The sequence below is a fragment of the Salvia splendens genome, chromosome 14, assembly GCF_004379255.2.
Source record: "Salvia splendens isolate huo1 chromosome 14, SspV2, whole genome shotgun sequence".
NCBI classification, from domain to species: Eukaryota; Viridiplantae; Streptophyta; class Magnoliopsida; order Lamiales; family Lamiaceae; genus Salvia; species Salvia splendens.
Genome location: NC_056045.1, coordinates 22,148,640 through 22,172,499, shown reverse-complemented (window position 1 = coordinate 22,172,499; position 23,860 = coordinate 22,148,640). Strand labels below are relative to the sequence as shown.

The 23,860-nt window shown below is 36.3% G+C and overlaps 3 protein-coding genes and 1 pseudogene across 3 annotated transcripts; 1 reads left to right on the top strand and 3 right to left on the bottom strand.

Moving 5' to 3' along the window:
• Positions 1 to 784: 784 nt before the first annotated feature.
• Positions 785 to 1,845, bottom strand: LOC121764589 (probable BOI-related E3 ubiquitin-protein ligase 2). Its single transcript, XM_042160600.1, has 2 exons — positions 1,435 to 1,845; positions 785 to 1,359 (listed from the first exon to the last, which is right to left on the bottom strand). Exons 1-2 carry the CDS (start codon positions 1,714 to 1,716, stop codon positions 862 to 864), a joined length of 780 nt encoding a protein of 259 aa, XP_042016534.1. The 5' UTR covers positions 1,717 to 1,845; the 3' UTR covers positions 785 to 861.
• A 5,473-nt stretch (positions 1,846 to 7,318) lies between these two features.
• Positions 7,319 to 8,497, bottom strand: LOC121764348 (uncharacterized mitochondrial protein AtMg00810-like). Its single transcript, XM_042160385.1, has one exon. The coding sequence runs from the start codon at positions 8,495 to 8,497 to the stop codon at positions 7,319 to 7,321; it is 1,179 nt and encodes a 392-aa protein (XP_042016319.1).
• Positions 8,498 to 20,523: 12,026 nt separating this feature from the next.
• On the top strand, positions 20,524 to 21,534 carry LOC121766153 (annotated as a pseudogene).
• On the bottom strand, positions 21,515 to 23,782 carry LOC121766152 (squalene monooxygenase SE1-like). The gene is made up of 6 exons (XM_042162504.1): positions 23,459 to 23,782; positions 23,242 to 23,353; positions 22,977 to 23,151; positions 22,223 to 22,892; positions 21,862 to 22,140; positions 21,515 to 21,772 (listed from the first exon to the last, which is right to left on the bottom strand). The coding sequence occupies exons 1-6, from the start codon at positions 23,687 to 23,689 to the stop codon at positions 21,638 to 21,640; spliced, it is 1,602 nt and encodes a 533-aa protein (XP_042018438.1). The 5' UTR covers positions 23,690 to 23,782; the 3' UTR covers positions 21,515 to 21,637.
• Positions 23,783 to 23,860: the final 78 nt, after the last annotated feature.

The window sequence follows — 23,860 nt, the reverse complement described above, 5'->3', positions numbered from 1 at the left end:
TATATACAATATATTTGAAAAAATTGGAACAATGTGATTCAATATTTTAATTTTAAATTCTATTATAAGCTAAAATTTAGCTAAATTTTTTAATTTAATTGACTATTCCATTTTATCTAACTAAATAGCCCCTTTTTTAAGTTGAAAGTAAATGACTTTAGGGACACGTTTTTGAATTGTACTAGTAGTATAATTTAGAGTTAGTAAGCAAAGTAAAGTAGATAGACTAAACGATACGTGCTCTTTATAAGACCTCAATTACGTTTGGCATTCAATATAGCAATTTGAGTTTTTTACAACACTATTTATTTATTTTTACAGAAAAAAGTTTTTGAAGCAAAAAAAATACTTATTTCTCAAAAACAACAAAACATATATTTACCCCAGTTCAAGTGATGGTATCAGTAACTAACAAATTAAAAGATTTTGGAGTCATTGATATAGTAGTATTTTTTTTTAATTTTTCTTTAATTGTACTTCGGAATAAAGTTTATAGTCTTTACATGGTACTACGTATTATCAAATCAAACAAAAAATTCACCAAAATACCTATAAAGGAAAGCTATATTTGCCTCATATCACTCATACAATACACAACGCAAAAGAAAACGAATTAAAAGAAGTGAATAATACAGCAAAGAAACAGTGGTTCAATAGAGTTCATTTCTTTGAAACTGATGTATATTTCTCTTTTCTGTTTTACTTTTTTATATGGTAGGATACTAAATAATTAAAAAAAATAAAAGAATAAAAGTGTATTCACACGGAAGAAAAAAAATAGGCATGATGGAAAATGATCAAAATCTCAAGTATTAAAGAAAGAGCTTTCGTCTTTGAATGAAATGGAAAAAAAATGAAAAATCAAATTAATGCTTCAATGGCTGCTTTCTTTGGCATACTACAAACAGGGCATGAATCAAGAAAAACCTCACAGTCTTTGCAGGAGCAGAGATGTCGGCAGGGCAGCATCACCACGCACGAATTCCGCGTGCTGCAGATTCTGCACACCATTTTCTTCTTCGTTTCGGTTCTCTCTTCTTCTTCTTCCATGTCCCGGCAGCAAGACTCAGCATCTTCCGCTGCATTCTCCGACAAAAACGCGGACTCTCTGAGCCGTTGGATGGAGTCGTTGAGCGACGCGATCATCGCCTCTTTCTCCTTCGCCACTCTCTGCCACGTCAGATTCTCGATCTCCATCTTCTTCATGAAGTTGTGCAGCTCCGTCGTCCGATTCGCCGCCTTGGCGATTTCCTCGTCCTTCTGCTTCAACAACAAATCACTCTTCCATTCGTATTTCGTCATCAATACTGATATATGCTGCTTCCTCTGCTCTTGCATTGCCATTCTCAATCTCTCGTTCTGTTCAATTTCAAACATATGTTAATTACTAATTGTTTAATTCAAAAAAAAAGATTAATTAATTTTGTCTCTCACCTGCAAATTGAGGAACTGCTCGAATTCCAACCTCTGCCTCTCTATATGCGACGAAACGCTGTGCGAAAACGTCATAAATTGATGAAATTGAGCGTTGTTATCAACTAAAGTCCGCGGGGAATTCTGAAACTGATCCAACTGAATCAATTGCTGCTGATGCTGTTGTTGAGGGACGAAACAGAGATGATCGAATCCGCAACCATTTTCAAGCGTCAAATCCTGAGAAGAATTTCCGAGCGGAAAGGCGAGATTCTCGGAAAAGAGCTGTGCTTGAATGGCCATGTAATTGCAGGATGATTGACGTCTTAGGTTAAACACACATGATAAAAGAGAGGCGGGGAGTGGGGATGGTGGGTATTTATATTGGGAGGTTGGCAATCGAAAATGTTTTCAGTGTTTAAATAAACTAGTAACTGAAAATCATCTAAAAACAATGAAAAATAAATAAAGGTAACTGAAAAAAAACTTAAAAAGGAAAAGGAAAGGAAAGGAAAGGGTGGGGTTATTATCTCTACCTCTCTCTATTCTTGACTTGTGATGCATTAAAGAAGGATGGCTAACACACATGCAATTTTTGTGACTGAACTATCGGATCAGAGCCACAGGAGCGTTGTTGAATAAGAGTAATTCAATTCCTCCTTTTCTACATTTCAGCTCACCCCATATTCATTCATTTTATTTTCTAATTAATTATCTTTTTCTAAATTATTCTTTGCCACTTAATTATTCTATTGTCAATTTCATTTTTTCAATAATTCTTATTCACCCCCCTCTCTATAGCTCTATATATACACACACACAAAAGTCAGAACTAGCATGGCCGAAGGGGGACCTCATTATTTAGGTACTATCATTCAAATTTAACTAAATAATAACAATGTGAAAATGTAGTGGATGAACCATATTATAATTGATTATAATTTTGAAATTAGGAATGTGATGGTAGTATTAATTATATGGGCGATGGGATAGGGATAAATTTCCCTTTTAAAAATGGGTGCGTGATAAGTTGGTTGTGGGGAAGAGGAAAGAAGGGGTAAGGAGGGATTGTCAGCATATGGGTGATTTGCAAAGGCTGAAGAATAGGATTCCAACAACTCTTGTGAGAGCATCCGCAGTGGTGCTCGCTGGGACGGACGGTGTCAGTGCCACTCCCGCCGCTGGCACGGCGCTGCTTGATGCATCGAGCACGTCCGTGACGCTGAGCAGACTACGTGGCGCGTTTCTATTGACCAACGGATTATCCGTTGGAAATCATTTTTTTAAATAAAAAATAATATCAAAAATTTAAAAAAAATATTTTTAGATTCCCAAAAATATGACCGTTTTATTACCGTTTTTCTGATTTTTTTTATTTCTTATAATTTTTTATTCCCAAAACCATCTATAAATACACACATTCATAATCCATTTTCACATCAAATCATCTCTCATTCATCTCTCATTCTTATTTTTTCATACAACTTATCTACATCTTCCTCTCTCACTCAAACCCTCTCAAATGGATTTCACCGATATCATGGCGGAAGCGGAGCGCGAAGAACAAGAATGCTATGAACAATATCGTGCCGCCTATGAAGCCTATGTCGCCGCCACTACCCCCACCCCTCCTCCTCGACCAACTAGATCAATTCGCCGCTACATCCCTCGTGACCGGGAGGTAGCCAACGAAAGGCTCGTTGCCGACTATTTTTCCGACCAGCCGCGGTTTCCGGAAGATTACTTTCGGCGCCGTTTTTGCATGTCAAAACGGTTGTTTATGCGTATTGTCAACACATTGTCCGCCCGTGTTGAAAACTTTCAATCAAGTAGAGACACAACCGGTCAGCAAAGTTTCTCGGCGTTGTAGAAGTGTACTTGTGCCGTCTGACAACTTGCTACTGGGCAAACAGCTGACCTCTTCGACGAGTATTTGCATGTCGGTGAGTCAATTGGAATCCTATGCCTTAAAAAAATTTTGCGACGAAGTTCGTTCTACTTTCAGTGAGGAATTCCTTCGGGCATCCACCATCGATGATTGTCAATGGTTGCTTCGTCTTAACGAAGCAGTCCACGGTTTTCCCGGTATGCTTGGCGGCATTGACTGCATGCATTGGAAGTGGAAGAATTGCCTGACTGCTTGGAGGGGGCAACACTTAATGGCCACAAAGGCGGCTGCCCAACACTTATCCTTGAAGCGGTCGTCGACTACCGCCTATGGATTTGGCATGCATATTTCGGTATTGCCGGATTCAACAACGACTTGAACATGTTCTAATATTCACCACTCTTCAATGATGTTTTGAATGGTGTAGCACCGACGATCGACTTCACCGTCAACGGAAATGCATACCACATGGGTTACTATCTCGCTAATGGTATCTACCCAAGGTGGTCGACTTTCGTGAAAACGTTCAACAATCCGCAAGACCCGAGACAGGTTCGTTTTGCGCAGCGTCAAGTGTCTGCTCGGAAAGACGTTGAAAGAGCTTTTGGGGTCCTTCAAGGCCGATTCAACATTGTGAAGGCCCCGTCTCGGCCGTGGCACGTTAAGAATATCGCCGACATCATGTACACATGTATTATCTTGTACAACATGATTATAGCTGACGAAGGACCGATGGCGGCTAACTTTTACGACGAGGATGAAACCGGAAGCTCAACTGCGAGGTCTCCCCCACGCCGAGGTGTGCATACGACGGTGGGCGAGAGGATCGAAACAAGAAGCACAATGCGCGATACCCGAACCCACACTGAGCTACAAGAAGACCTAATCAAACCTATTTGGGTGAAATTTGGCCACGAGTAGTGGGGTTTTTTAATTTTATGAATTTAATTATGTAATTTTTAATTTTTAGAATTTTAATTATGTAAATTTTATTTTTTTGTAATTTGTAATAATATTCCGGATATTTTTAATGCATTTTAATATTGTGGAAATGTTTTTATTTAAATTGAATAATAGAATGGTGGAACCCTTGAGCATGTCCTTGCGGAAGAGCATGGATGTGGGTGTTGTGCTATTACCTAAAAGCATGGAGTAAAAAAGTAATAAAAGTGGGTCCGGACTCACATCCGTGTTCTTTAGCAAGAGCACCGATGGGGATGCTATAGTACTCAACTTTTCTTACAATAATAACTTCATCCCATATTTGATTTTTTCCACGTTTCTTGAAATGCGATTTTCGTGTTGTGTGAATTTATTTCCTTCTCACCCTCTAGAAGGTAACGCTGACATCTCAATTTCCGGCTTTAACAATCTTAATCAATGGGATATTACAATTTTTTCTTATTGTGCTTATCATTAAATACCACCAGATTTTATCTAGCTGGTATTCTTTTGTCATCTATGTATAAAGAAAATTCAATATTCAAACGACGCCATTTTCTTTGGTAATAGGCATTTTCCGGAACCGTATATTTTCATTAATTAATTATATTCATTTGATACTTATTTAATACTTAAATATTAACTGTAACCATCGTAACATTATAGAATCAAAACAAAATATGATAACTGTTGTCAGATTCTTTATGAACGAAAGCTCAATTCAATTGCAAAGCCCGCATTTAATGTCGCACATTTGTATAATCATTCATAATTGTCTAAATTCAAATAGTTTGATTTATAAAATTATTGTTATTAGTATAAAATTGCAGTTATACTTTTAATTTTAACTCATATTTGGATTGACAATACCTGTCTATATAAAAAAATGACATTTTTATTTTGGGAACAAAATAATGGTACAAAATTAATACTTACTATAGGTTTTCCATAATGAATTGATGCGTTCTTATTCTCTATGAAAATGTACTCTTATTATATGAAGACTATGATCTTTTGGGTCCAAAAGATGAAAGAAAACTTAAATGCAAAAAAAGTGTCAAAGATGAAATCTAGTCTGTAACTTTTGACTATATGGAGTCTATTGGTTTAGTTGTTACCCATTTATTGTTTGAGAAATTTGTATTGTTTGTCGTATGAGCATCGCTTTGAGAAATTTTTATTGTTTGTAGTATGGGCATCGCTTAATTTTGTCGTATGCTATAAGATCGATCGATAAAGCCACGTGTCCAGTGTTTACTTTAGGGTCTATATATTTGTCAAGATTCTATTTTAGAAAGAAATCTGATTTTGAATTTTAAATTGAGATGATGATCGCTGAAATTATAAACTTTGACCAAATTTTGGTAATTTCTACTAACTTCAAAATTTGTTTTAAATATCATAAACCTTATACTCCATTTTGTTTGTTATTTCCCACAGCAGATCAATCATCATATCCAACTAACTTACGTGCATTATTTATCCTACTTGACACTACTAAATCAACGTAGTTTTTTATCCTACTTGTCACGAGCTTAGAAAGTGGTTTAAAATATAAAAAATATTCCACAGTTTCCCATGTAGAAAATTTTTTCAACGAATGTATCTTATTTGGGTTGGATTAGAAAGTAATAGTAACAAACATAATGTAAAGTTTGTGATATTCATAACTAATTTTAAAGTTCGTAAAAAATACTAAAATTTAGACAAAGTTCATGGTTTATGGACTAATATCCTTTTAAATTTTGATATTTATTTCAGTTTTAGTCAAGAAAGTAATCACAATCCTAAAAATAAAGAAATCATGCAACTTTTAAGGATTCATATTCCTTATAGTTTCTTGTGTATTCTTTTCAAATTTTAAAATTCTTAATCTTTTGATATTTGTATTATTGTTATTATATTATACTACAACTATAATATTGTTATAATTATTTTTATTATTATGAGTATAAGTTAATAAATTAAGAAAACCTACTTTAAAGTTATGAATCAATATTTAATTATCATCATAATAATAATAATAAGTACTATAAATAACTCAAATTTTAATCATTTTTATTATTATATTATTATGTTTTTAAGATAATTTAAATATGGTTGTTAAAATTATGCATCATGCTGAATAATAATAAACAGAAAAAGCATTACTCTAGTTAATTACTCCAAGCTTCTTGTATATTGTTAAAAAGTTAGTCAAACAACACCAAGCTTCACGAAATAAATAGATTATCCTTAATCTCTAAAAAAAGAAAAAAACAATTTATTTAGAATTTATAAATTAGGGGATATGGCCAAGATTAATGTATACCCAACCCAGGTACGATTAATTATTAATATACTAATACTCTCCATAATTTATGTACTGTAAGCATAAAATTAAATTGCGAAAGGCTGTCACTGAGTCACCTTATAATATCTACATGCTTTAATTTTAATAAATCACAATGTAGATACACAATAAGAACGCAGAAGTATTAAGGAAATATTGAAACAGTCTAGCATAGGGAAACATCCATCAATTTTTACTAGGAATGAATAATAACAAGGTTGACGTTTCAAATTAGTAAAATTTGGTAGATAAGGGCATAATTAATTACCATCGATAAATAATTTAATTTGTCACATGGAGCGACTAATTATTACATAGACGGAACATTAAATTGACTGATTGTTTCCTTCGATTTATATTTAGAATGGTATTTATTTTGTATATATATGTGTATGTGTGTGAGACTCAGTGTGAGCGTGTGATATCTATATTTACCATGTATCTACTAATTAATGGAGTATGATTTTGAGTATCTACATAATTTCTAACAAGATCATAAATGTGAATCCATGGGGATGGATATGATGAACACCGAAGGAGATATTTTGGAGGGGGAAAACAATCTGATCTCTCTTATTGATTGAATGAATTGATACAAAGCCAAGCACCTTATATATGGTGCATGGTGTAGGTACATCTAAAGCATGAGATAAAATCTCCTATAACTAATTAACGTCATTAACAGAAGATGACAGCTAGCACGAGCGGTTATTGAGTGAATTCATATATTCTAATAGCCTCCCTCAAGATGGACTGTATACTGTAGTGAAATCAATCTTGAAAAGTAACGTCTGAAATGGAGTGGTGGCCAGCGGTTTGGTGAAGATGTCAGCGAGTTGGTGAGAATTATGAACATGGACAGTTTTGATGACCCCTTCAAGAATTTTGTCACGAACAGTGTGGCAGTCGATCTCTACATGTTTGGTGCGCTCGTGAAAAACTGGGTTCGAGCTGACGTGAACAGCAGCTTCGCTGTCACAATATAGAGGCACCAGTTGATGCACTTGAAGACCAAAGTCCTTGAGCAAAGCCACAATCCATACAACTTCACAGCAAGCAAGTGCCATTGCCCTATACTCAGCCTCAGCCGAAGATCTAGAGACAGTATGTTGCTTCATTGATCGCCAAGAGATTAGTGAGGTGCCTAGAAACAAGGCGAAGCCTGAGATGGATCTCCTAGTGCCGGGGCAAGCTGCCCAATCCGCATCAGAGAAGATGCTTAAAGATGGCGAAGACTTTGTTGAGTAAAATAAGCCATGGCCAATAGTGCCTTTTAGGTACTTCAAAACTCTCTCACCAGCTGCCCAGTGATTAGAGCACGGTTTAGAAAGAAACTGGCTCAGTTTGTTGACTGCAAATGTGATGTCGGACCTTGTTATGCAGAGATACAAAAGCCTCCCAATCAATCTTCTGTATATAGTTGGGTCAGCTATAGGCTCCCCTGCATCCACGGCTAGTGATCTTGTTGAATCCATAGGGGTAAAAGCTGGCTTAGAGCCTAACAAACCAGCATCAGTTACCAAGTCTAGAGCATACTTGTGTTGACAGATGAAGATTCCAGAGTCATTCCTAGCAATCTCAATGCCAAGAAAATATTTGGGTGTGCCCAAATCTTTGAATTTGAAGTGACCATCAATGAAGTCCTTGAACTGATTTATCATTCCTTCATGACTGCTAGCCACTAAAATATCATCCACATAAATGACAACTCCAAAGAAATTCCCATCATCAAAATATTTATAGAAATAGGAATGGTCAGAGGATGATTGGAGCAAACCAAAACCAGATAGGACTTGAGAAAATTTCATGTACCACTGTCTTGAGGCCTGCTTGAGGCCGTATAGAGATTTTTTCAATTTACACACAAGCTGTCCAGATCCAACAGAAGGATCTGTGATGACAAGGCCAGGGGGCAGAACCATTTATATTTCCTCCTCAAGATCTCCATACAAAAGGCATTATTGATGTCAAGATGATCTAATATCCAACCTCTAATAGTTGCTAGAGCCAACATCATCTTAACAGTAGTGAGTTTTGCAACAGGGGAAAAAGTATCATGAAAGTCAATTCCTGTCTGTTGAGTGAACGACCCTTTTGCAACCAAGCTGGCTTTATAGCGTTCAACTGTAGCATCTGCCTTGAACTTTATCTTATAAACCCATTTGCATGAGATTGGAATCTTGCCTGCTGGTAAAAAGGTGATCAGCCAAGTATTGGTTTTGATCAAAGCATGTAGTTCATCCTGCATAGCCAACAACCATTCTGGATGTTGGGCTGCGTGTTTGTATGACGAAGGTTCAGTGAGTATGGAGATGAGAACGATGAATTTTTGATAGGGCTGTGAGAGTTTGGCCAAAGAAAAGTAGTCAGCTATTGGATATTTGGAAGAAGAAGTCACTAAATTACATGTGTAGTCAGTGAGATGAGATGGATGTTTTAATTGTCTGCCTGATTTAGATATATGAGTGGAAGAAGCTGAGTTTGAGGTATCTGATGATGTTTGAGGAGTAATGAGAATAGAGTTGGAAGAAGATCCAGAATGATGAGAGACATCAGTTGGGAACTGTGATGGAATTTGATGTGAGAGAGGAAAGTCAGACTCATGAAAAATGACATTTCTACTGATGAAGATGTCCTTGGTCTCTAGATTTAAGACTTTATAACCCTTATAACCCGAAGGATATCCAATGAAGATGCATCTGATGGCACGGGGAGAGAATTTGTTTTTGCTTTTGTCCAAAGTTGAAGCAAAACAAAGGCAACAAAAAACCTTCATATGGGAGTATGATGGAATTTTTCCGAAGAGAACCTGAAATGGAGTGAAGTTGTTGGGTAGGACAGAGGATGGTGTTCTATTTATGAGAAATGATTCTGTGAGAATACATTCCCCCTAAAAATCAATGGACAGATAGGGCTGGAACAGAAGGCTCCTGGCAACATTTAACAAGTGGTGGTGTTTTCTCTCCACTCTAGCATTTTGTTGTGGGGTTTCTACACTAGAGTGTTGTGTAACGGTTCCATAAGAGGAAAGTAAGGATGTGAGATTGAACTATGGGGCATTATCACTTCTCATGACTTTGATTTTCTTGGAAAACTGAGTATTTATAGTGGAGAAGAACTGTGTGATGACTTGTTGGACCTCAGACTTTTGGGTGAGGAGAAAAGTCCAAGCAAACCGTGAAAAATCATCCACTATGGTCAAGAAATACTTGAATGCATTGTGTGTAGGAGTTGAGAAAGGGCCCCAAACATCACAGTGGATCATGTCAAAAATGGCAGTTGATTTATAGTTTGAATCTGGGAATGGCAATATCTTTTGTTTAGCAAGGGGACAGATTTGGCATGTATTAAGATGTGTATTTGATGGAGATAAAACATCAGATAAAAGCTTCAATTTATTTAGAGAGGGATGCCCCAACCTTTGATGCCAAACATCTAGGCTAACAACTGAGTTTACAGAGGCGAGGCAAAGACAAAATTTGAAAGCTGAGAAATATCAGTGTGAGGATAACTCTTTGATGTATCTGGAAATTCAAAGATGTAGATATTACCAACTCGATTACCCCTCCCAATCACTGTCCCCAGTAAAGCTTCCTAAATTATTAAGCTATTATGAGTAAAAATCACTATATAAGTTGTATGTTTGGTGAGAGCACTAACTGAAATTAGGTTGAATGAAAAGGATGAGACACTGGGGAAAGAGTGAAGAGATGAGTCAGCAGGACAGTACCTAGGTGTGTAACTGGAACAGTATGTCCATTTGGGAGATTGACAGCAGCATTGGCTATAGGTGAAGCAGAAGTGAGTAATGAATGATCATGACACACATGGTGTGTAGCCCCTGTGTCTAAAATCCAAGTAGAAGAACTAGAGTATGAGATAGAATTAATATGAGAAGAAAAAGAGATTGTACCAGAAAAGTTATTTGTGAATGGATCTGAATTTTCTATGGCAGAAGTGTTGATCGATGGGGATGAGGTATGGAGTTGCTGGCTCTGCAGGAGACTAACAAGCTGTTGATATTGATCAATACTTGGTAGATTAACTGTAGATGGAGCAGGCATACTCAGAGGAGCTGTATCTTCAACCAAATTAACAAATCGATTCTGATAAGCAGATTTCCAGAGGAACTGGCAGCTGCATTGCCTCCATTCCCTCTACCTTTTCCCTTGCCAAATCCAGGGGGAACCCGTGGAGTAGAAAACACTTCTCCACAGGATGGTTTGTCTTACCACAGTGAGAGCAGAGAAACTTATTTTTGCTCAAACCACGGCCATGAGAAACTGCAGCATTAGAGAAAAGTTGCTCACTAAGAACTGGAGTATGAACATGAGCGGGCTGTGATTGTGAGAAAACTTTTCCATCAGTGTTTAACTGCCTTTCTTTCTGAATAACTAAGGAAAAAACTTTTGACAGAGAAGGAAGAGGCACCATAGAAAGTATGTTAGATCTAATATGAGAGAATGAAGGATTCAAACCAACAAGGAACTGCATCGTGCAGTCGGCTTCCTGGTGTTGATGCCATCTTGAAGCACTATCACAAGTGCATCTAGAGCAGGTACACCATGTCAGAGGCTGTGAGTTTTTGAATTCATCCCACACACTGCGCAGATTTGTAAAATAACCGCTAACATCAGCGGACCCTTGCGAGAAGAACATGATTTGTTGCTGTAGCTGGTAGATCCTAGCTGAATCGCCAGTAGAAAACCTCTCATTCAAATCTGAGCAGATTGCATATGCATCATCGATGTACATAATGCTTGAGCAGATTTCAGCAGAGACCGAGTTGCAGAGCCAAGATACCACCATACTGTTGCATCGGAGCCACGACTGATAAAGAAGGATCTAGCCATCAACAAATACCAATTTAATTTTGCGAGAAGAGCAGTGGTGAGTGATCGACTCCAAGACGAATAATTCAAGCCACTGAGCTGTTGATGAACAAGGATAGTACCCGGACTATCACTTGGATGAAGATAATAAGAACTAGAAGTGTCCTCAGTCGGAGGAGCACGATCATTACGATCATTGCCGCGATTACCACGACCATTCATCGTGAGAAAAGATGCGAATGAAGAAGAAAACAACTACGGAATCCGAGTAGCAAGAGAAGAGCAGTTATTGAGTGAATTCATATTTTTCACTGATACCATAACAAGATCATAAATGTGAATCCATGGAGATGGATATGATGAACACCGAAGGAGATATTTTGGAGAGGGAAAACAATCTGATCTCTCTTATTGATTAAATTAATTGATACAAAGCCAAGCACCTTATATATGGTGCATGGTGTAGGTACATCTAAAGCATGAGATAAAAGCTCCTATAACTAACTAACGTCATTAACAGAAGATGACAGCTACCACGAGCGGTTATTGAGTGAATTCATATATTCTAATAATTTCCAAGTATTCATATAAAACTGAGTTACAAAAATTAGATTTAGTTTTTGGATTGTGCAAGAATTTCATGTTGAATTAATATGATGAAATCAAATTAGCAACTGACACGGTGATCATCAAGAAAAGATTTTAAACAAGCGTTTTCAACATTCTCAAAACTTCTTTCAACTACTTGGAAGCTTCACCACTAAATCAATTTTTATCATATATTTTTGCCCACAATGGGGTTAAAACACCCATGATTTGCTGAAAATGAATTCTATACGAATTTTATTAATCAGTTACAACAAGTTTTGTTTGAATTTGGACAGAGTAATTCATACCTAAATAAATAGTATGGAGATAAGTATTAATATTAAATATCGTTAATTGCCAAAACAGACATCTATTCCATAACTGAGAAATAAATAACGCAGGGGAAGGCAAAATTAGAAGGTGTGGTGAGAGATATAATTTGTACTTATCTGTTTTATTTAGTCAGTTTACTACTCCTAGTCAATATAATTTTCCAATAAAACTGTATTTTAATTTAGAAATCTGCAATAATAATTTAGGAACTCAAATTCAATGAACCTATCCCAATGAATTTTCAGATACCAACAAAAAGTATGCATGAAGAACAATTTAATTGACAAAATACATAATATAGCATACCAATCGTATTGATAAGAGAGTGGCAAACAAAATGCTCAACAAATCCATTTAAGCAATACCCAATTTTATAATACGTGTGTGCATAAAATGTCACATCACATCTTTTCTATTCATACATATATATTTCAAAATTTTAAATTTAGTGAGGGAGTTGACCCCTCCTATCAGCTCCATCGTTCGTATTGCATTTTAATTAACGCAACAGTCCAAAAATATACATTTAAATTTTCTTCAATTTTATTATTTTGGGTCCTTAGCTTGGCACTATTTGTACCACTAGAAATGTCAAAATCTTGCACACATCAATTTCAGTTGGAAATTTAAATTTGATGAGGTAGACATTCATAAGAGCATCCACAATAGCGCCTAGCCGAGCGCCGGCGCTAGGCGATGCGCTAGGCGATCTATTGCAGCCGCCTAGCGGATTTCGCGAAAAAAAAACCGCCTAGCGCTCGGCGGTTCCGCGGCGCTAGGCGGTGCGCTAGGCGATCCGCTAGGCGCTATTGCAGTGTCCGGATCGCCTAGCGCACAGCCTAGCGCGAATTTTTATTTTTATTTTTGTTTCCGAAACACTATATATACGCGACTTGCCTGTCATTTTCATTCGCACCACTTGTATTAACGAGTACTCTCTATCTAAATTTCTGTACAAGATCAACAACGGTAAATGGATCTCAACAACGAGCCTACTTCAGGGAGTAGGTGTCGACTCTGGCTGGCCGAAGAAGCAACGGTTGAACTATTCCGGTGATTTCAGCGGCAGTAGCGGTGGTTCCCACTCTATTAAAAATTATTGTAATTTTTTTTAATTATTGTACTTTTTTAAATTATTGTACTTTTTTAAATTTTAATAGTATTATTAATGTTTCCCGTATATGTCTCGTAAATTAAATTTCGTATATTGTGTGATTGTTAATTATTTCATTTTGTATATATTTGTTAATAGTGATGTGGATATTATGTGGCTAGGCTATGGCTGGGCTATTGCTGGGCTATTTGCTTGTTTTGATGATGTGGCAAGAGGATTTTTAGTGCTGATGATGTGGCAGTGGCTAGGCTATGGCTGGGCTATTGCTGGGCTATTCCTACTGTGGATGGCCTAATAGCATACAATTATCAAAACCCTAGCTAATATATGTGATAATATACGGCATGCCAAATATAATTTTCCAAAGACCCCACTTCTCCAAAATTGCCAAAATTATGACTATTAGCCAAACACGACGTTGTAACACCACTAGGAGAATACTTTTTTTCACAAATTAGTGCGTGAGTTAGACAAGTCTCTTCCTTTTTTCTCTCTTTTGAAGGCCATTACTTGCTGCATTATTAACTTAATACGTCATCATTAGGCTACTAATCCGGAGCAAAACGACAGATCTCAGTGTCGTATAGTACTCCATTCGCTATGATAATGGTTTTTCCTTTTGGAAATATTGTGGTGCTTAAGCGTTAAGTTCCGACTATATTTATGTAAGTTTTTCTTTTTTTGGTTTTGATTTGCATCATCATAGTACTATATTTTGCATTAATTGTTGCTCACACGGAATATATATGTTTTCTTTTAGTTTTATGATCTTAATACTGCTGTATAGGGTTGGAACGGTACGGTATACCGCGCCGAAATGACCATACCGCATACCGTACCGTACCGTGCGGTATGACCAAAAACCATACCTTTACCGTACCGCTTTTGTCGGTATACCGTAATTGCGTTATACCGAAAAGTCGGTATACCAAAATTTAGATATCGTTACCGTACCGCTTTTATCGGTATACCGTACCGTGATTTCGGTATACCACAATATGCGGTATACCGCGGTATACCGTGATTTCCGGTATATACCGTAAATTTGCGGTATGATGTGGTATAACGCGGTATACCACAGTATATACAAAATGCATACATTTACCGTACCTAAAACTGTCGGTACAGTATGATACCGTACCGAAAAGTACGTTATACGAAAATTCGATATTTTCGATATTTTTTCGGTACGGTAAGTGCGGTATTTCGGTATATTTTCCCAGCCCTACTTCTGTAGCACAATATGATGTATATTTCGTTTTTTGGATTCTCAAATGGTATAATGCACTACTATTATTTACTCCGTATATAAAAAGTTTCATAATACACTTATATGCTCTTGATCGTGGATGCTTTTCTTTATCTTTGATTATCATTGATACCACACATCTATTTTTTTTTGTTATGATGTACGAAATACATATATACTAATTACAATTATAAATTTTTTTCTACATTTTGACGTACGTCCATAGTGTGAAGTACGATAATTAATAAAACGCAACACACAAACTAATTAATTAATAGCATTAGGTGAGCGCAGGACATCAAACTTCTTATATGTATAGCATAGATCGGGGCAAAATATATATATTCAACAATAGCAAACTTTATAGTATTGGGCGACAGTTTTATTTATGTTTAATATTTAATTAACATTATATTGTATCTAACTCATTTAAATACTATCTTCATCTCACAAAATAATGCACATTTTGGTATTTTTGGGTGTCCCCAAAATAACGCACACTCATTTCTCTATCATTTGGACACAATTTCCTTCACTTATTTACAATGTTACTAAAAAAAGAAATCTAATATTTCTCAAATTATACTGTATCTGTGAAGTTGGACCATTCTCGATTCACACTTCATTCTAACTAATTTTTTTGTTAAAACTCGTGCCATAACTTAGTGTACACGATTTTTAGGCATCAAAAGTATAATGAATGCTGATAAAACAAAACAACTACCCACCTAAAACACTATAAAAATTAAGTGATTTTTGTAAAATATCTTTAAAATTTCAAAAAAAAAAAAGGTATACATTTCATGTCATGGATTCATGAATTTCATACTAATATAGACTATAAAGATTTTCAAAATAATTTGTCGGTAACAACTATATATAACAACCTAGCAATATCTCCTCATTATGAGAGTGACTATATCTCAATTTTGCCATTGGAGCCAGCTAGATGTTGTAAAATTTTCATTTGCCTAATAAAACAAGCTAGGAAAGGCAAGTACTTACTTAATTTGCTTTAGGAAAAAGGGTGGAAAAGTCATATAGTGTAAACACAAAACATTTTCCTCATTATTATAAATAGAAATAAAAACTAATGGGGTACACGATTTATTTGCTTGTCAATCCCTAGCGAGGATAAGGTAAATTGAAGTCTGGATTGAACAGCATATTTTCCTAACAAACATATTAGTCATACTTCACACGATACATACAGGTGCCATAAATCGAGAAAACTTGTCGACGGTGAATATGTGCAATGATATACAAGGAGTGATAATAATTGTGAATAAAGATGTTGTGTGCATTTATACTATGTTGATGTATGAGCCATTTTCATTTCCTGCATGTCCCATCACTATCCCCTTTTCTTAGGGTGTCCACTATAGGGGGCGGACAGCCCCCTCCCACCGCCGCCCCCCTTCTCGAACCGCCGCGCCGCTGCGTCAGCCGCGGCTACTGCAATAGACAGCCGCGGCTATAGCCCCACTCCTTCTCTCTCTGCCACCCTCAGCCGCGTCCTCGCCCCGCACGCGGCGATTCCGCGTCCGCCGTCCCTCCCCTCACCCGCCGCGTCCACCCCGCCATCGCCCCGCTCGCGGCTATAGCCGCGTCCACGTTATAGTGGACGCTCTTATATCCAAATACGTTGTAAAGTCTAAGTACTTGCGTCTTTTGATTTGAGTTCCATTATTGAGGTTTTAAGTGCCTATTGTTACAATCATCTATGTCACTTAAAACTTTATTAGTTTCATCCTCATCATGTGTCCTCATCTAAGGACATCTTCACGTCAAACCAAGGCAGACGCAGAAATAAACATTGATAGAGGTTGTGATTTCTAAATTTTTATTTCAAAGTATATTTTTAGATCATTTACATCACTTGTAGAGACTATTATATAATAATTTAACTTAAATTTAATTTTTTTTAAAAATAATAGAAAATGTTTTTAAAAAAAATCACTGAGGGCTTTTGTCCCTTGTCAATTTCATTTGGGTCTGTCCATGCATTAGACTCTCTATATATTACATAATCTCTTATCCATTATCAAAATTCTTAATAGTAGACGATACGAACTTTAATTATAAAACTGATAGATAGAATAAATAATAATTAAAGTATTATTAATGAAGAATAAAACTCTATCTTCTATAAAGAGAAATTAATTAAAATGAAAAAATATTACTACTATTGACTGTGGACGGAGCTAGTAGTATATATTAGTGTTATTAGGTATAGAATAATAAATTGAATAGGCGCACCATACATGTGTTAATTGACAGTCCACCTGGCCGAACAAGACGCAAACACCACTCTCACAAAATCAAACTTTAATTAAAAAACTATAGACTAATTCAGGGCTGGCAAACCAGAAATAACAAACTTGAAGAAAAATCATTCTCCCAAGTATTAAAAGTATAAAACTATAATACTACTATGAATTGCCATTTCACCACTAGTACATAGCTAGAGCTAGCCGTTATTGTTTCTTTTTTTTCCAGTATTATTAATTCATAGTTTAATTAATATCTATTTTACTACTATTATGCATCTGTGTAGAGACCGTAGGAATGATTGTTGTGAAAGTGAAAGAGTGAATTATTAAAGGTGGAGAGGAGAAGACGGATCTCGAATGTATTTTTATCGTGGAAGCTACTATTGAATTGCATTTCCCAAGTCATTTCCTGTGAGATGTGTCATTTTTTCCACGTTTAAGTCACACTCCACATCTCATATACATCTCACACACTTCTTCATTTAAGGAAACCAATGATCAACTCATCTTTATCTCAAAAACTAACTTTCAACGAAACTACAATATCGCAGGAAACGGCTTAACCTCGAGCATCTGCAACGCGAACGGATGGTAGATGCGTTGAAAACATCCGACAAAGACAGTCTATAATGCAATCCACGAAAATCCATCTAAAGCACCCATTATTATTCTTTGGCTTTATAGAGTTGTTATTGTGCATTATACTCCATCCGCTCCTTAAATATAGACCACATTTGACATTTTGAGATGTCCCTTAAAAATATACCAATTCCATTTAAGGAAAATTTTCTCCCTATAATAAGGTGCGAGTCTCATTCTTCACTTAATAGTTCAATAACTTTTTTTCTTTCTATCTCTCTCTTACTTTACTAACTGTGCATTAAAATCTGTGACATTTCAAATGTAGTATTTTGAAATTCATACTACTAATACTTCACATTAGATCAGGAGTGGATTTTGTATTTGCTAGAGGGACCATTCTATAGACATGTTTCAGCTTGAATAATCTTTGTGAGTTCGATGTGAAACAATTGATTTTACGCTATAGTTCTTCTATATAAATTTATTAGATTTTAATACAAAATCAATGTTTGATTTAGTGGTAAATGTACTTTGTTAAAACCTATAGGTCGTGGGTCCAAAACAATTCCAATTTTTTAAAATTTTGTTTTCTGTAGTATTTTTTTACTTTTCTTTTTATAATAAAATTTTTATAATTTTGTCATCATAATGTTTATATTTTTTTACCATGTAGATTTAATTTGAATATTAATATAAAGTTTTGATTAAAAATAATATGCATGTGAAGAATATATACAAAAGTGGACCTATTCTAATTTTTATTTTAATTTTTTCAAAATTTTAATAAAATCTATCATTGTATTAGGTACAATTTCTCAACTAATTAGATACAAATCACTAAAGTCAATTCTCAATCAGTGCCATATTTAAGCTTCATTGGCTTTGTATCTACGTGGTCATGTAATACCACAGAATTCAAGCTTATGCGCAATTGGGATTCGTAATTTTTTTTTGTAAATAAAATTTATTTAATTTTGTGTATTTCTTGTTAATTCGAAAATCAAGTTAATTGGAAGACGTAAATAACAAAGAATAAAAAAATAAGAAAATGAAAAATAGGTAAATATATATTGTTATTTTCAATTTCTCCGTGCCTTGGTAATTTTCAATATCGCGGTTATTGGTAGTACTCATGAATAGTGTAATACTTAAGGATTGGATGCCCTTATTTGTGGTTTTGAGTGATATTGCTTAATTTTAAGGGTAAAAAAAATATATATAGACAAAATAATGAAGTGTATTATTTGTTTACGCAGACTTATAAAAAGAATTAAAAACCCTAATCTCCAATCAATTAGCCGACCATATTTTAATTTTCCATTTATCGGTAAGCAAAGTGAAAAAGAGGCATTAAACGATATTGAATACGCAACACATTAACTTGATCGACGTGGTTATCCATCAAATAAATCATGTAAAATTACTATACATAATGAAACAACAAAATGGCATGATTGAGGAAACCTCAAGAAAAACACACCATAAGTTTTACATTTTTGAAGAAAAAACATTACTACAATATTGTATTGATTTTTGAAATTGAATGAATGTCCCTGAGCATGTTTAGGAATTGATTTTTATGTTTGGAGAATTTGGTGGCTAAATGTATATATGATATACGCATGCAGATGAGTCGATCGCTAGATTACAAATAGTTGGGAATTGAAAGAGGAAAACACACAGTGAGAAAAATACACGAGGTGAGGCATGGAGTTGCATGTTGTTTGCAGGTAATGATGTTGAGTTTATTGTTGCAATGCATGTGATGTGAACTCCATTTATTTCTACTATTTTCATATGCCCATTTTCACTATTTTAATTAATTTCCACTCACCATCCTCTGCTGTTTTCATTTTCATTTTCATTTTTATCGCAACGCGTCATCATTTCATGGCTTCTGATGCCACCTATGATCAAACTATATATTCCGGATTAAACATTCGAAAAATTAAGTACTCATAGACTAAAATTAAATTACTTTATCTGGTGACAGATTATCAATTCTTATACTCTCTTCATCCATTATTAATATTTGAAAAATTATAATTACTAATAACTAAAATTAATTTACTTGATAAATTGTCTTATTCACTCTTCATCCAATATCAATATTATGCAAAATTAATAAAATAAAAGAGAGATTAAGAGAGAAGGTGATTTCCGTATGATTCGTAGAAAATGAAAACCCGCTTATTTGAATGTAAAATTTGCCAAAAATAAAGGATAATTTGCCATGATTACATGTATTTTCATATTATGTACTATCTCCATCCAAAAAATATACGATACAAATTTTAAATGTTTACAGGCATCTTTTTCTACATTACAAGTGAAAACAAATAAATTAGTAAATGGTCGATAAGCTCAACTTCAATGTCATTTATCTACTCGTTGTGGGTAGAAAATTACCTATCTAATTATTTGACTGAAGGAAAAGGAAAAGAAAAGGCAAGACTTGTTTAATTCGTTCCAACCAATTGCATGTTTTAATATTAATCTCAACTTGCCACAAACTTGCACCACACCACACTGGGTTTACCTACTCATAAATTATCACATCTTTTGACTTTTCTAAAGTTTCATCTTTATCTCTGTTGAAATAAAATAAAGTTTTATCTTTATCTCTTTTTCTTTTTTCCTCTTATCATTTTCTTGTATTTTAGATAGAGATAGTGTTCTTAAACTGGCGCTGCTTCTATATGTGGAATATTTTTTTATGGACTGGGAATAATAATATTTCATTTTAATGCATTGAAATAATAATGTATAAATAAACGTGAAAGTCAAAAAAAACGAAATGGACCTTAATAAAATACGAATTATTTATACAGAAAAATGGTCCAAATCATTCGGCCCAATATTAATTTGCGCTACAATTGTGTCAAAGATGGTGTTTATGCTACGCAAATGGTGTCCAATATATATAGTCTGCATGTGGACAAAATAGTTACTTTTAAAGCGCAAACATAGAGAGATGAAAAATAAAATATTATCTCATTCACGATTCATATTGTAGTCATATGAGATTGCAGAGAAGATATACTAGTAAATAATTTTATTATACATAAAACTCAATGAACAAATACCAAAAATATAATTTGAATCCAATAGACTTATGCAAACTAGAGGTGCCCATTTGAATGAGGCTTAACCTCCTAAATTCAGTCACAAAGGAGGGTCCACTATTCTCACATTCACATGTTGTGTGAAAAAAGAAATCAGATATTTATGTTTCTCCAACTCCAATCATTCTTCTTCATACTTGACATCCCAAATGTACCTGTGTGAGAGAGAGTGAGCTCCTAAGTTAGCAGAAAGGTTATTTAGTGAAGAAGCTCAGATAATAAATATATTAGGAAAATGGGTGTTGTGGATCATGTTTTAAATTGCTCCAGCGGCCATTCCAAGCATAAGAAACACAAGAAGCTTCAGGTTTTTGCTTTTCCTTTATTAATTTTCAATTATGTCTCTGTTTTTTAAGTCTAGTTGAAAAGACATGATGGAGTTAGAAAAATGGAAATGAAGTATTAGTTTAGAATCTAAAAATGATCCGTTACATGCATATTGTATGTAAAAAGAGATGTTATGAATTGGGTGTTGTAATTAGACAGTAGAGATAAAGATGAAGATTGACTGCGAAGGGTGTGAGAGAGGTCTGTGGAAGGAATGAAAGGCGTGACATCAATAGACATATCTCCCAAGCTGAACAAGCTCAAGGTCACCGGCTACGTGGACCCCGAAAAGGTCGTTGCGCGTGTGGCTCACCGCACCGGCAAGAAGGCCGAGCTGTGGCCGTACGTCCCCTACGACCAGGTGGACCATCCCTACGTTCGATACGCGAGCCAGCTCACACCACCGCCTTCAGCGACGAAAATCCTACCGCATGTGCCATCATGTGATGGAATCACAATCTTGTGTTAGTACCTTTTTTTTTATTGTGAGATAAGTGTTGAATTGAAACACATTAATTGCACAAGCATATTAACTATATTGATTGATCTTAACTATACAACTTTGATTGATTGATTGATGGAGAAAGAATGAAAAAAAGAATATGACTAGTATAAGTGTGTAACAAAAAAAGAAGATGGCTAAGCCATCATGTCAAACATGGCGCTCTTCATAACAACAGAGGCACCCCTGTTGTATGCAGGAATTGTGATTGGGAAGAACATCTGCCTCACTCCTTCTGATCTCACTATTGGAAATATGATTCCATATGCATTCTGCCAAAATAACCACCTTTTTAGTACTACCATTTATCAATGTGCCAAACTTGTTACCAAGACTTGAGTGAGTCTAGGTTCAAACTCACCATGAGCAATCTGGCTCCGAGCCACACTCGGCTAGGTGAAGGAAGTGGGAACACAAGGCGGCCGACTCCATAAACAGCCACGGCAAAGAAATGCGCAACCAAACTCATCGGCCTCGGGTTGAGGCCAGACAAGAGCGCAATAGGCCCTTCCGAGCACATCCCTCCCAGGCTCAGGTAGTCAAAGCAGGCCTCCCTCATCTCCCGGCTCGCGTCATCCGCGCTCGGGCAGAACACCTGATACAGAGCTCCTGCCAGCGTGTTAATCGTCGAGGCCACCGGCTGCAACCAAACAAAACAATCAAAACACAAGCAAATGTATTCAAATATCCAATTCAAAGATGGATGAAAAATCAATGCTGACCTTCCTAAGAGTGTAGAAGGCCTCGAGATGCTCGGTGAGGGCGGCAGCGTCGCTGAAGTCCTTCATAGGCCTCAGCAGATCGTGGAGCACCACCACGTCTGCCAGGGCCACAGTCATCCCCCCACCCGTCAATGGGTGCCTCATGTTGAATGCGTCTCCGAGCAGGATGGCACCCGGGGTGGGCAGGGGAGAGGCCGGCATGGTCCGGTTAGGCATGGACCTTATCTCCCCCTTCTCAACTTGCTCCACGAACGCATCGTGGAGCTCGTGCGGGAGCTGAGGAGCCACCGTGGCCTTCAAGTACTTGGCCATGTCACCGTTGGTGATGGAGGGCAGCTTGGCGCCTGGGATGTCGACTAGGCACCGGACCTCGGTGCTGCTCACGGGATAGAACAGGACAGGCGAGGGATTAGCCAGGATAACATGGCCGTGGTTGGGCTGTGGAAGCTTTCCATTTTCAAGATTCAACACCATGCCTACAAAGTGGGACATGACATTCACCTGTGGAATGCATAGATTCTTTCTCAAATTGGAGAAGCATCCATCACACACTATTGTGAGAGGGGCAAATGCCTTCACATCTTCACCATTCTTGTTCTTGTACTTCACTCCTTTCACTGTCCCTTTTGCTTCAATCAACGATGTCACAGTCCCTTGCTCCATCCTCACACTGCATGAACAAAACAAGAATGATCAGAATCCACACGATAACGACACAAACACGATGAGAAAGGGAGAAGGCCTAGTGTCCTACTTGGGAAGAGAGGCGGCCTTTTCGCGTAGCCTTTGGATGAAGCGGCCGTGGTGGAAGCTTCGGCCCGAGACATCCGAGGTGTATTCTTGGAGAGGATAGGTCAGTTTAGCATACTTCCCCTCCTTGTAAAGTGCATAGCCATACACTTGCTGAGAGTCAATCCCACCAACACATTCTTCACAAAACAAACACAACTTTGTCTTAAAACTCAATAGTACTATAATACATTATTCATTGCATAAGGCAAAAGTTTGACATAACATACCTTCCATTCCCAATTCAACTAGTTTGAGGTAGCCTCCTGGTTGAAGAAGCTCACCAACTATTCTATCTGGCTGGCTCAAGTCCCTCTCGATTACCAGCACAACGCGCCCATCCTATCGAATCCAATCCATGTTTTCAGACATTATACATCAAATCAAATTCAAGAACCATACTAAGAGAAAAAAAAACTCAAGATCTTGTTATCTGTTTAAACATACCTTTGCCAAAGTGTAAGCAAGTGCTGAACCAGCTACACCGGCACCAACAATGATAACGTCTGGGGGGCCATCAGCTTCGCGCACAACCTTGTCTGAACATGCCTCAACGCCGGCATCTCTTGGCGCCGCCTTTTTAATATTTTTGTCTGTGAACCTTTGTAAAAAGATATAACCAAGAACCAAAGCTATGAAACAGCCTAACACATATTGTTCCATCATATCCAATTTCATTGATCAAAATGAGCTAATATCAATCTATTCTTTTCTTTCTTTTACAATGAATGTTTGAGTTGTTTCTCTATGATTATTAGGCAATGTTTATATATATATATATAGACAGCTCATTCGTCAATGAAAGACAAAATTTAGTGCAGTAAAATAAGTGAGCTCTCCAAATTGGAC